The 11,397-nt window shown below is 36.9% G+C and overlaps 4 protein-coding genes across 4 annotated transcripts; all 4 read right to left on the bottom strand.

The window, feature by feature from the left end:
- Positions 1-97: 97 nt before the first annotated feature.
- On the bottom strand, positions 98-2,615 carry Tsp_03277 (putative protein scabrous). The gene is made up of 3 exons (XM_003379573.1): positions 1,772-2,615; positions 772-1,362; positions 98-348 (listed from the first exon to the last, which is right to left on the bottom strand). The coding sequence occupies exons 1-3, from the start codon at positions 2,613-2,615 to the stop codon at positions 98-100; spliced, it is 1,686 nt and encodes a 561-aa protein (XP_003379621.1).
- A 1,193-nt stretch (positions 2,616-3,808) lies between these two features.
- Positions 3,809-9,105, bottom strand: Tsp_03278 (putative kunitz/Bovine pancreatic trypsin inhibitor domain protein). The gene is made up of 19 exons (XM_003379574.1): positions 9,074-9,105; positions 8,448-8,707; positions 7,844-8,390; positions 7,655-7,761; positions 7,417-7,581; positions 7,300-7,362; positions 7,136-7,219; positions 6,867-7,061; positions 6,617-6,793; positions 6,366-6,560; positions 5,855-6,295; positions 5,628-5,773; positions 5,465-5,513; positions 5,254-5,301; positions 4,905-4,973; positions 4,457-4,618; positions 4,252-4,395; positions 4,104-4,178; positions 3,809-4,032 (listed from the first exon to the last, which is right to left on the bottom strand). The coding sequence occupies exons 1-19, from the start codon at positions 9,103-9,105 to the stop codon at positions 3,809-3,811; spliced, it is 3,183 nt and encodes a 1,060-aa protein (XP_003379622.1).
- A 143-nt stretch (positions 9,106-9,248) lies between these two features.
- On the bottom strand, positions 9,249-9,838 carry Tsp_03279 (conserved domain protein). The gene is made up of 3 exons (XM_003379575.1): positions 9,775-9,838; positions 9,495-9,707; positions 9,249-9,427 (listed from the first exon to the last, which is right to left on the bottom strand). The coding sequence occupies exons 1-3, from the start codon at positions 9,836-9,838 to the stop codon at positions 9,249-9,251; spliced, it is 456 nt and encodes a 151-aa protein (XP_003379623.1).
- A 692-nt stretch (positions 9,839-10,530) lies between these two features.
- Tsp_03280 (hypothetical protein) lies at positions 10,531-11,396 on the bottom strand. Its single transcript, XM_003379576.1, has 2 exons — positions 11,253-11,396; positions 10,531-10,911 (listed from the first exon to the last, which is right to left on the bottom strand). The coding sequence occupies exons 1-2, from the start codon at positions 11,394-11,396 to the stop codon at positions 10,531-10,533; spliced, it is 525 nt and encodes a 174-aa protein (XP_003379624.1).
- Position 11,397: the final 1 nt, after the last annotated feature.

The following is an 11,397-nucleotide window of genomic DNA, read 5'->3' on the forward strand; positions in this document are numbered from 1 at the left end:
TGAATATTCGGGTATTTTCTTTTAATAAATTATTTATTGCACATTTTTGTAGCGAAACCAAACCAACGACAGCCAATGTTTCTGGTGTTAGACTGATTCAAATTGTTCCTCCACGTTCTATGGCGACTGATAGTGGTGCACTGTTAAAGCCTGGGGCATCCACGACGACGTCAGGCTCAGAGCCTGTATCGAACAAAGGAACAACATCAGAGATCAGTTGATCATAATTTTCATTTGTTGAACTTCTTCGATTAACTGCAGTTGGTTTTTTCTTTTGCTTTTTCATCCGCAATTGTACCGTATTTTGTACCATATGCCGACTGTTCACGTGAGATGAAGTTTCAATTGCTGCATTTGGACAATGGATGACAAAAAAGAAACCATTTTATGAAATCACCACTATCGTAAATTTCATACATGAATTTTTAAAAAAAATTTAACAATGTGCTTGTATATCATCATCATGCTTTATTTTTCTATCTCTTTTACTTCTTTTTTGTATATCTTATTCTTTGTGTATAATTTGATTTACACGGCTGCTTAGCTTTATTAAATGTTGTAGTATTGTAAAAAATGGCAGAAACGAAAAAAAAGATCTAAATAAATGTATGCCGATATGAATTTGCAGAAATATGTGCATGTTTTAATATTTCGTTTCAAGTGTAATTAATATTTGTGGTAATAAAAGAGAGAGAGAGAGAGAGACTGACTATAAGGAGGTGGAATGTCAAACGACGGGTTTGTAGTGGGAGGGTCGAATTTTCATTGTACTCTGTTTCAGGTGGATCCAGTCGGATGTGTTGATGTCGAACCATATCATGCCGATATCGTGACGACCGTTCAAATTCGCCTTCTGACAATGGTTGAACCACCAGCCGCTTTCGTAAAATTTCGCACAGTGAGTACTGCTGGCGTCTTGGTCCCTGTCGCCGGTGCTGAAGCGCATGCCGTTGTGTTCGCTGAGCGCGTCACTCAAATTGCCCGTATAGCCGCCGACGTGCAACGCGAAACCGTTCACTTCGGAACCCAGGCTGAAATTTGCATACTTGGCGACGAAATAACGCCCAAAAACGTCGATGGTTTCGATTTTCAAAGCGTATTTCGCGTTGCTGGTCATGGCGTGGATGTGCCGATTGCCGAGCCAGAAGTTGGAATCCAACTGGCCGAAGCCGTTTTTGTAATTGGTCCAATTTTGATTGAAATCCACACCGCCGTCCAGTCGACGCTGAATTACCGTCCAACCGCCCAATTCATCCTGCATATCACAATAGACGCGTACTGTAGTATTGTAATTTTTCAAGTGCAACAAGTGGAGGCCGCTGTGGTAAGTAGCCGCTTGGGATGCAGTTTCAAAAGTGCAATCTGAAAACAAACAAACAAGGAAAAAAAGTAAGTAAACAAACTGTCTTGTCTGTGTTTTCGAGTTGGCAATTCTATGATCGCAACAATGATTACCGTTCGGCAGTTGTTCTTCCAACAGCGATATGCGCAACAGGGCGTTGTTCAGGCTGCGGTTGAATTTAGGTATATTTTCCATGGTGTCCAAAGATTTCAAAATATCTTTCGAGTGCTCTTTCAAAGTGGCATAGTCAGCTTTGGAGCGTAATTTCAGATAGATATCTTTTAGCTGGATGTCAATTTGCGCTGAAAGAGAGAGAGAGAAAGAGAGAAAAGGTGAAGAAAAAAGAGCAAACGGTATGTGTGAGTGCGTGTGTGTGTGTGTGTGTATGTGCGTAGTGTAAATTTTTTGAAAATTTTCCAATATGCTTACGAAATTTCTTCTCAGCTCGCATAAGTTCGAGTCGGATTTCGGCAAGTTGGACATCCTGTTCCAAATCTTTGTTGTTGTTCTTGAGCTCGTGAACGGAGATGTTCAAAAAATTAGCCCTCAAATTGTTCAGCTTACTTCCGTAGCGGTGCAGGTCGGTTTCGAAGCGGTTGTTCGATTGTTTCAAGTGTTGAATCGCGTTGAACTGATCCATCTGCAATCGTTTGATCAAGTCGAGCGTTTTGACAACTTCTCGCCTCGATTCGAACGTTTGGCTGGCGATCAGCGTTTCGCGTTCTTCGACCCTTTTCACCAGCGCACAACAGTTGGATACTTGGCTTTCCAGGCGTTCCAGTCGTTCGGAAATGGACTTTTCCCACTCTTTTGCCCTACCGAACCCACCCCTCGCGAATGCTAATCCGCCAGAGACGTGGCCGCCGCCACTGCCGCTCGAATCGGTCGTGATCGTATCCGTTTCCCATTCCAATTTCTCCACGCCAGGGTCCACGAAATTATTCATCCCACTGGCGGCCGCCGGTTCAACAGGAACCAACGCCTCCAGAGTGGACAGGCGTTGGTTGAATTCAAGCTCCAGCCTGCTCAGGCGCTTTTCCAACTGTTCAGTGTGCAAGAGTAGATTTTCAATTTGCTTTTCACTTTGTTCCATGTAGGCTAAAAGTTCGGACGGCTGTTTCATCTCTTCCAACGTTTTGATCTGCACAATGTTGGATGTGAAATTGCTCTGCCGACGGGACAATTTCCACTGCTGTTGTCGCGGCTTTGCCGTTGTATAAGCAATAAGTTGATCTTCTTCGTCGTAAATTTCACCATCATCTCCAGTGTCCATCGTTTTGGACAACAGATTTTCCAAACGGTCAATTCTCTTGCGATCGGCATTTCTGGAACAGCAACAAAGCAATCAAAAAAAAACACCCACACCCCCACACACACATGGCTTATTACCTACCTTTCATATTTGAGTATAGTTAATTCGTTGATCAAATGTTTATTTTCAATATTAACTTGTTGACAAAATTTTTCACAATTTTTTATTTCACCAAATATAAATGGAATGATTGTGATTGAAAATAAATAGATGGATAATAATAATTGATTTGTCATCAAGTGAAAAGAACAGTTTAAATAAGATGGAATTTTGAAAACAAATGAGCTAAGCTCGCAGCTAGTGAAAAAGCAGTTAGTTATATATATAAAAGAGAGGGAGAGAGAGAGAGAGAAAGCGAGAGCAAGAGAGAGAGAGAGAGAGGGAAAAAATGACAGTTGGTTGTTTTGACGTATGCGAAGATTGGTCTCTGTTTTATAACACTAGAAGCAGGCGTTTGTGCTTTCTTTATTCAATTGTCTTCGGCAACATTGAGCAAGCCAAAAGCACACCAAGCGGAAAAGCACAGCAGCTTTCACGTTCCGTCTCGTTAATTAGCTTAAATATAGGTCGAGGTCATGCTGCACTCTCATTTCGACTATTTTAAGTTTTTTTCTTTTTTATAAATTCTGTATATTTTTTCAAATTCGTAAAACATTACAGTATGTTTTTTAATTTTAAATAAAAAAACCTCTTGCATACATGCGCTGTTATTTTTTTCAAATAAACTATTTTTTATTATATCTATTTTATTATTCACATTCAAATATTTCATTCAAAAGTTAATTTTTTATTAAAAAAACTTACTTCATCATTTTGTAAAAATCAAATTATCCATTTTTATAATAATGAATGTTTGAATTCTTTTCACTTTTGTACCTTACTTCATTTATTTTTTACTGAGTACTGTACTTGTGGTATGAATAAGTTTAAGAAAATTCAGTTATTATTTTAAAAGTAAAAAATTCATTTGATAAAGATTTTTTAAAATTTCATAAATTTTATTTTATTTTATTAAAGCGGAAAAACAATTTGTACAATGAATGACAACAAGGATGTTACAATGGTCAAACAGAGCAGGTAATAAGGGCTTGATATGTGGAATGTATGAGTAGGCAGGTATTTTAGCTACCTGAATGTGGCGAAAAGCCTTTGAGCTAGTACGGCTTTGCCGTAGATGGCATGTACTGTTTTATTGATTGATCCGGTGCTTGAGAACAACAGTAATAGTCGAGACCATTGTAATAACAACTAGTGTCGGGCGGGCAGGTCATTTGACCAGGAAGGCAATGCAAAAATGATCCATCGTGATTCTTCACCGGAACTTCACCGCTGGCACAGGGGGGTGGAAGGCGACTGCTGTAGTGCTGTCGACCGGAAGCTACACCTAATCAAGCAAAAAAGTCATATTTATTTTGCCATGTGAAAAAAAGTAGAAAAATTTTTTTTTACCATATGGTTCGACTGGTAATGAAGGAGCAGGTGAGGTGGGTGCAACTGACTGAAGATATGGCACTTGAGCAGTAGCTAAAATACATGCCAAAAGTGTATTACGTGTACATCATCACTTCAAGGAAAATTGTAGTGCAAAAAAATTTACCGTAAGGTGGAGGCGGTGAATGCATAACTGAAATTGGAGGTGTTACATAAGGTGGTGAAGATTCAAACTCGGAAGCGCTTATTGTGGGCGGTGGAAAATATTCATTATTATTGTACAACTGTTGTTCTTGTTGCATTAGTTCACCTGACGAAAGTTAATTTTCCATTTATTGTCATGTACAAAAATATTCGACGATACTACATACCAGGAATGTAACGAATTTCTTGTTCAGGAAAAGTAGGAGGAGCCATTACATGCAAAAGTGGAGGAGGTTGGGGCGGTGAGATTGTTGGACCTTGTTGAACATCCGGTTCTGGTGTAATTTTGTAACCGGAGAAAACATTTTTCGGTTCAAATCCTGGAGCTTCTAAATAAAGTATCATTTGTGAAAATTTGAACTGATAAAATTGTAAACTTGCTCAAATTTGTCTATTTCTCAGAACCCTCCAATACTGATTTTTAGATTTTATTTTTTTTAAAAGTTTTCCAACAATCAAGCTACTACTATTCTAAATTATGCAACAATTAAACTGCTTGATTTACTGTTATCTAAGTTTCTATCATTTTTATCAGTTGGCGTCATTTTTGTTCCTAAAATCTCATCTGGTTGAATTTTTTTCACAAATAATTGCACGAATTAAATATTTTCATACTTGGTGAATCTTTGTCTTTTGAAAGTGAATCCGTAAGCTTCTCTTCCGGAGGAATGTATCCAGGCGCCGCTGGAAAATGGAAATTTATCAAATGAAAATATAATGTCAAATGGACAACTTTACACTTACAGGTCGGGCTTGCAGTGACTTCTGGTTCAGAATCTAAAGCACAAAAAATGCATTGTAATCTATGCAAACTGAATTTTTAGAAAATACAACTGATTGTGAAAAAGTTTAGTTTTGGCAGTGCTGTTTTGATATTTAATTTGATTTGATTTGATTTTTTAATACTTAAAGAAATTTAAAAAACATTTTCAAATAAACATTAATGGATGAATGATTTTTTTACCGTCATCTTCTCGAGCTTGTTTTCTTTCTTCGTATTCTTTTTCTACTTCTGAAAATGAAAAACACTTCTATGCAATGTTCAATTTAGCATGTCGATTCAAATTTACCATCAGCTATTCTTTCACAATGAAATATGCAATTTTCTTTTGAATAAAAGTGATTTCGGTTTCCACCACAACCGCCGTATTGAAAACTTCGACATTTTTTAGTACCTCGATCGTAGTACCAGCGTTCAACATAATTTGAGCATCTTCCTGGATGCTGAAAATATTTGCTCCTGTTATGAACATCTTATGTTTTGAACACGATGTATTTTTATTATTCATCTTATACACGTGAGGGGACATCTTACACTTTGGTCGAACAATTGCTTACCAATTCATCAAGACACTTTGCCAAAGGATCCTGTTCATCATTAATCATTGCAAATACGATCGCACTTCCGGGCATCTGGCCTTCAGAATGTTGACCATTTTCGCCTGTATATACGGGCACAAGGGGTATGGAATGTTCTCGAGAAGCTTAAAAACACAACAACAATAATGTAATAAAATTAATTTGTCTATCTATCTAGATGAAATTTTGAAATCAAAAAGAATTACCCTGCCAAATTTCATCATTCATGTCAACTTTAATTCGTCGCGCTAATTGCTTGCAAATTTTTGTCAAACTATCTTTATCCAATCTTATAGTTCTACCATCTCGAGTATTCAAATCGACAGACGTATTTCCTTCTGCAACAAGATCAACCAGTGTTTCTTCAAGATCCCCTACTGTAGAAGCGGTTTGGTTTTCTTTCAGCTCTTTTGTAATTTTGTCAATGACTGCATGAACAACAGCATGAGTATCGCCTTCAGAATCATGTTCATCTGGTGTTTCTTGTTCGTTTTCTGACCGAGTCGTGTTCCAATTTTCTTCCAATTCTGATATGCTTTCTGTTGTACTGAGATCATCACTTTTAACAGTGGTCTCTTTAAATTGATCACTTTTGTGAACGACTTGCTGTAAAACATTTGGAACGGTCAGTGTTTCTGTCTTTTGACCTTAAATGTTAATTTTATCAAATTACACGAGTCCGGAATTGTGTGCTATGCATGCAAAAAAGAAAAATACCTCGGACACATCTCCTTCTGCATTCTTGACTGGAAGAAAAGCTGTTAGCGTTGCCACCGCATCCGGTAAAAATGAACAATTTGCAATCTCCAATTGATGGATCATAATACCATCGAATGAACTCGTCATTGCAAAATCCAACATCCAGTGGACGATAGCAAATATCATCGGATGCAGGATAGTCAATTTCACTTTCTAAAAGTAGAAGATAAATAAATCTGCAATAAATCGAATATGCTAAAAATGCTTACGCGCATTGCACATTTTGAGGCATTCTTTTTCATTTGCAAAGTTGTTCCCGTTTCCTCCGCATCCTGAATATGAGAACTGCTTGCACGCACCTTTTGGTCTGTCATAGTACCAACGGTTGTAGCTTTCTTTGCAAGTACCCTTATCAACCGGATGATGACAAACATTCAGCGGTAAGCCTGAAAGAGTTTTTCTTTTTTGAAAATTTTCTCCTCCTCCTCTTTTCTTTCAATCACATAAACTAATATGTACGTTCAATGCAAACGTTGACGCATTCCAGCTGTGATGCGAAATTGTTGTCATTTCCATTACATCCGGTGTATACGAATGCTTCACACTTGTGATTGCCTTTGTTATAATGCCAGCGGACATCAACTCCATCACAGTTACCAGTTTCTACGGGCTGAAGACAGCCGATTGGAATTGGCTGAAAGAGATCTTCGTTGTCTAAATGTTTTAAAATAAATTGTTTCACTCCATTTCAAAAAAGATTTCTTCAAATTAAAAAATTGTTCACTCACTGTTGACTTTCATAGCTGGAAAACTCACTGCAGCTTTCAACCTTTGTACCAGCTCAGTATCTTTACTTTCTTCATCAGTATAATCTTAAAATTATAATTATTACAATCAATAAGCCATGTAAAAAGTGTAAAAATGAAAAATTTGAATTAAATCTAAAATTTACCAGTCGTTTCGTAGTCATTGTCATCGGTGTCGTCAACTCCAATAGTATCACTGCTTGAATCACCTGAAATTCACATTTAGTGTGAAAATTTGATTTATTTTGCAACACCAATTTCACCTCTGACACATGCGGATATGCATTCCTCTTTGCCGACAAAATTGTTCTCATTTCCATCACAACCGCCGTATATAAATTTTCGGCATTTGTTTGCCGAAGGGTCATAATACCAACGTTGAAAAGCGCCTCTGCAGACTCCAACTTTTTTAGGTAGCATACAAGGATCTTAAAATTGAAATTTGCATGCGTGTGTGCGATTGAAAGAAAAAGAAAAATTCCCTCCACGAAAACTGCATACCAGCACAAACATCAGTACAATGCTTTTCAGTGAGGAAGTTGTTTCCATTTCCGCCGCAACCGCTGTAAATGAACTGCACACACTGGTTCTTTTTCGCATCCCAAAACCTTAAAGCAAATTTTGCCAGTGAAAGGTATAATTATTTTCATATTATTCAAATTTTTATGTTTTATGTTTCCAATCAATTACCATCTTCTCAGTCTTCTGCTACAGTGTCCTTTGACTGCGGGTTGTGAACAACGTTGGAATTTATTATCTTCAGAATTTTCAGCCGACGGTTTTCTGGTACCGTATTCTATTCTATCAGAAAAGCTAGTCTGCACAGTATGCTGCGCTGGCTTCACGGTTACAGAAGAAACAGTGTTGACAACAATCAGATCGGGATCTTTGTCTTGAACAACCCGTGATGGTTTCAACTCAGGCTTTTTCTCTGAGCTTTTCTGTTGTTGTTGTTGTTGTTCTTCACCACCTTGAGTGGTTTCAAGTTGAATTAATTTTTCAGCAATTTGCTTTTGATTCCATCTTGTCGTGGAATCTTTACGACCTCCACAAGTTTGTTTGCAATCAGAAAGACGCTTGAAGTTGTTCTGATTTCCTCCACAACCTCCGTAGAAAAAATAGTTGCACTCTTCCAGTTGAACGTCGTAGTAGAATCTCAGTTCGAATAAATCACAAAATCCTCTCTCTTTTTTCTGTTCACACAGTGCCGGTCTTGTTTTCAAATTTGACGCTACTTCTGTAATAAAACAAGAGATAAAGGTAACAATGTTTCTGCACAGTGCAATTTTGGTACCGTTGTTGAGAATATCCGGACAACAGTAGGCCTTTTCACTGGTGTATATGCATTTGAAATCACTTGGACAGCTTTGCAAAAAGCAGTCGAACAAATTCCCGTTGGTATCCACCAACGGACTGGTGCGCTTTGGGCATACTGGTTGACGATGTTCTTTGCAAGAAATTTCACACTCTTCCTCCGTACGGTAGTTGTTCCCGTTGCCTCCGCATCCACTGTACGTGAACGTTTGGCACTTTGACAATTGAAAATCGAAATACCTGCAAACAATTTCGACCGTATTAATTAATTATTTCATATGAAAAATTGAATTTTAACAATTTTTTCAATCATTTTCTTGAGAATTTTTCTTCATTTGTATATTGTTTTGTACAAACTAAGTAAGTACAATAGGAAGAAATCATCTTCAACTGATTGACATTCTTATTGTTGAATTGAAAAAAAATAATTTTACTTACTATTTAATCTAATCTAATCTAATATAATATAATATAATATAATCTAGCTGTGAAGTAATATAATAATTTTGTGCGATTGGAGATGATGAGAAAAAATGAAATGTGCTGAAAATGTATGAATTTGTATATGCATTGAAATGGAAAAATCTGATTCTGTGCAGATGCAACGGAAGAAGAAGCTCACCATCGTTGTGTTTCATTTTTGCAATGACCTGCATCATAAGCAACACTGCACTGGGATGAAAATTTATTCGATATTGGGGCACTTGTCAACTGAGGCTGGGCAGTTGCTACGGTCGGGACAGTGGGCCGGCCTTAAAAGTATTTCAAATGGTCAATTTATTTATTGTTCATTGAAATCACCAGCTGACTGTCTGTCATTGTTATTATTACCAATTTTTCGAATTCTAATAATGTCGACATGTTTTGTCACTTTTGGAATTTCTTTTGAAACTTCCAATGAAGAAGGAGGAGACGACGATGATGATGCTTTCGACGGTGCAGGAGTTTGCTGTAAATCATCTGCAGCAAAAATATTATAACAATACAAGAGTGATAAGCAAAGTAAAGTATAATAAAATAAAGTTACCTGCTAGGTTGGAATTTAGACAGCGTCGTTCACATTCTGCAGCTGATTTAAATAAGTCTAATTTTTGTTCATTAGCACCTTCGCACAGTGAAGCTGGATAAGCAACGCATCGGCCATCTTTAACATAATAGCGCAATGCGATTCTTAATTTGCTCCCATCGGAGCATGCAGATTGAAATTGTTGACGAAAGCAAGCATTTTCTTCCGCATTCACTAGAAGGTGAAGAAGAAGGTGAAAAAATAACAATATATATATATATAAGTTTCAAATTCAACTTACCGAAGCTGAGATATAAAAGCAGAACTTGAACACTGAACAGTACCACATTCTGGACTTGTGCCATTCTATAAAATATACAATAGTAGAGAAAGCTGTTAAACTTTGTTGAAGCGAAATTTTCGAAATGAAGCACGTTCAACGTCTCTGCAACTAATTAACTATACGCGTATACATACATACATACATACATATATATATATATATATATATATATATATATATATATATATATATATGTATGTATGTATGTATGTATGCGCGTATAGTTAATTAGTTGCAGAGACGGGGAACGTGCTTCATTTCAAAAATTTCGCTTCAACCAAAGTTTAACAGCTTTCTCTACTATTGTATATTTTATAGAATGGGCACAAGTCCAGAATGTGGTACTGTTCAGTGTTCAAGTTCTGCTTTTATATCTCAGCTTCGGTAAGTTGAATTTGAAACTTATATATATATATATTGTTATTTTTTTCACCTTCTTCTTCACCTTTCTAGTGAATGCGGAAGAAAATGCTTGCTTTCGTCAACAATTTCAATCTGCATGCTCCGATGGGAGCAAATTAAGAATCGCATTGCGCTATTATGTTAAAGATGGCCGATGCGTTGCTTATCCAGCTTCACTGTGCGAAGGTGCTAATGAACAAAAATTTGATTTATTTAAATCAGCTGCAGAATGTGAGGGGCGGGGTGAAAAATTACAACCTAGCAGGTAACTTTATTTTATTATACTTTACTTTGCTTATCACTCTTGTATTGTTATAATATTTTTGCTGCAGATGATTTACAGCAAACTCCTGCACCGTCGAAAGCATCATCATCGTCGTCTCCTCCTTCTTCATTGGAAGTTTCAAAAGAAATTCCAAAAGTGACAAAACATGTCGACATTATTAGAATTCGAAAAATTGGTAATAATAACAATGACAGACAGTCAGCTGGTGATTTCAATGAACAATAAATAAATTGACCATTTGAAATACTTTTAAGGCCGGCCCACTGTCCCGACCGTAGCAACTGCCCAGCCTCAGTTGACAAGTGCCCCAATATCGAATAAATTTTCATCCCAGTGCAGTGTTGCTTATGATGCAGGTCATTGCAAAAATGAAACACAACGATGGTGAGCTTCTTCTTCCGTTGCATCTGCACAGAATCAGATTTTTCCATTTCAATGAAATACAAGTTCCCAAATTTTCAGGACATGTCATTTTTTCACAGCATCTCGAATCCCGCAAAATTATTATATTACTTCACTGCTTCATTATATTATAGTATATTATACTACATTAGATTAAAGTATCCAGATCATCAAATTATCTTTTTTGAATTCAACAATACATTTTGAAATCAGGTTGAAAATGATTTCTTCTTATTGTACTTACTTATATTGTCCTCAACAATATCCAACTATTCTCTTGTTCTCGTATGAATGATTGACTGAATTGTTCACCATATTTTTTTACTATAATCTAATTGACTACTACTTCCAAATGTGTATGCCGACAGTTCGATTTCTCAATGTCACAACGTTTCACAATCTCTTTGTATGGATCTTGGCGTTCCAAAGATCTGTCCTCTTTGTCATCAGTAGCGCGAAATTTCCTGAGCTGACCTTCGTTTGCATGCATG

The sequence above is a fragment of the Trichinella spiralis genome (genome assembly GCF_000181795.1).
Source record: "Trichinella spiralis strain ISS 195 chromosome Unknown Scfld2, whole genome shotgun sequence".
Lineage (NCBI taxonomy): Eukaryota > Metazoa > Nematoda > Enoplea > Trichinellida > Trichinellidae > Trichinella > Trichinella spiralis.

Excerpts from the sequence above, each read along its gene's own strand:
- Tsp_03278 (XM_003379574.1), bottom strand. The coding sequence starts at position 9,105 with ATGAAACACAACGATGGTGAGCTTCTTCTTCC. Across the intron at positions 6,561-6,616 it reads CCTCAAAATGTGCAATGCGC|AAAGTGAAATTGACTATCCT; the intron begins GTAAGCATTTTT and ends TTCTACTTTTAG. Across the intron at positions 5,774-5,854 it reads GAATGATGAAATTTGGCAGG|CTTCTCGAGAACATTCCATA; the intron begins GTAATTCTTTTT and ends TGTGTTTTTAAG.
- Tsp_03279 (XM_003379575.1), bottom strand. The coding sequence starts at position 9,838 with ATGGCACAAGTCCAGAATGTGGTACTGTTCAGTGTTCAAGTTCTGCTT. Across the intron at positions 9,708-9,774 it reads GCTTTTATATCTCAGCTTCG|TGAATGCGGAAGAAAATGCT; the intron begins GTAAGTTGAATT and ends TTCACCTTCTAG. Across the intron at positions 9,428-9,494 it reads TCTAAATTCCAACCTAGCAG|ATGATTTACAGCAAACTCCT; the intron begins GTAACTTTATTT and ends TTTTTGCTGCAG.
- Tsp_03280 (XM_003379576.1), bottom strand. The coding sequence starts at position 11,396 with ATGCATGCAAACGAAGGTCAGCTCAGGAAATTTCGCGCTACTGATGAC. Across the intron at positions 10,912-11,252 it reads GTCGGCATACACATTTGGAA|ATGCAACGGAAGAAGAAGCT; the intron begins GTAGTAGTCAAT and ends GATTCTGTGCAG.
- Tsp_03277 (XM_003379573.1), bottom strand. The coding sequence starts at position 2,615 with ATGGACACTGGAGATGATGGTGAAATTTACGACGAAGAAGATCAACTT. Across the intron at positions 1,363-1,771 it reads GCGAGCTGAGAAGAAATTTC|ATTGCACTTTTGAAACTGCA; the intron begins GTAAGCATATTG and ends GTTTGTTTTCAG. Across the intron at positions 349-771 it reads CTGGATCCACCTGAAACAGA|CAATTGAAACTTCATCTCAC; the intron begins GTACAATGAAAA and ends GTCCAAATGCAG.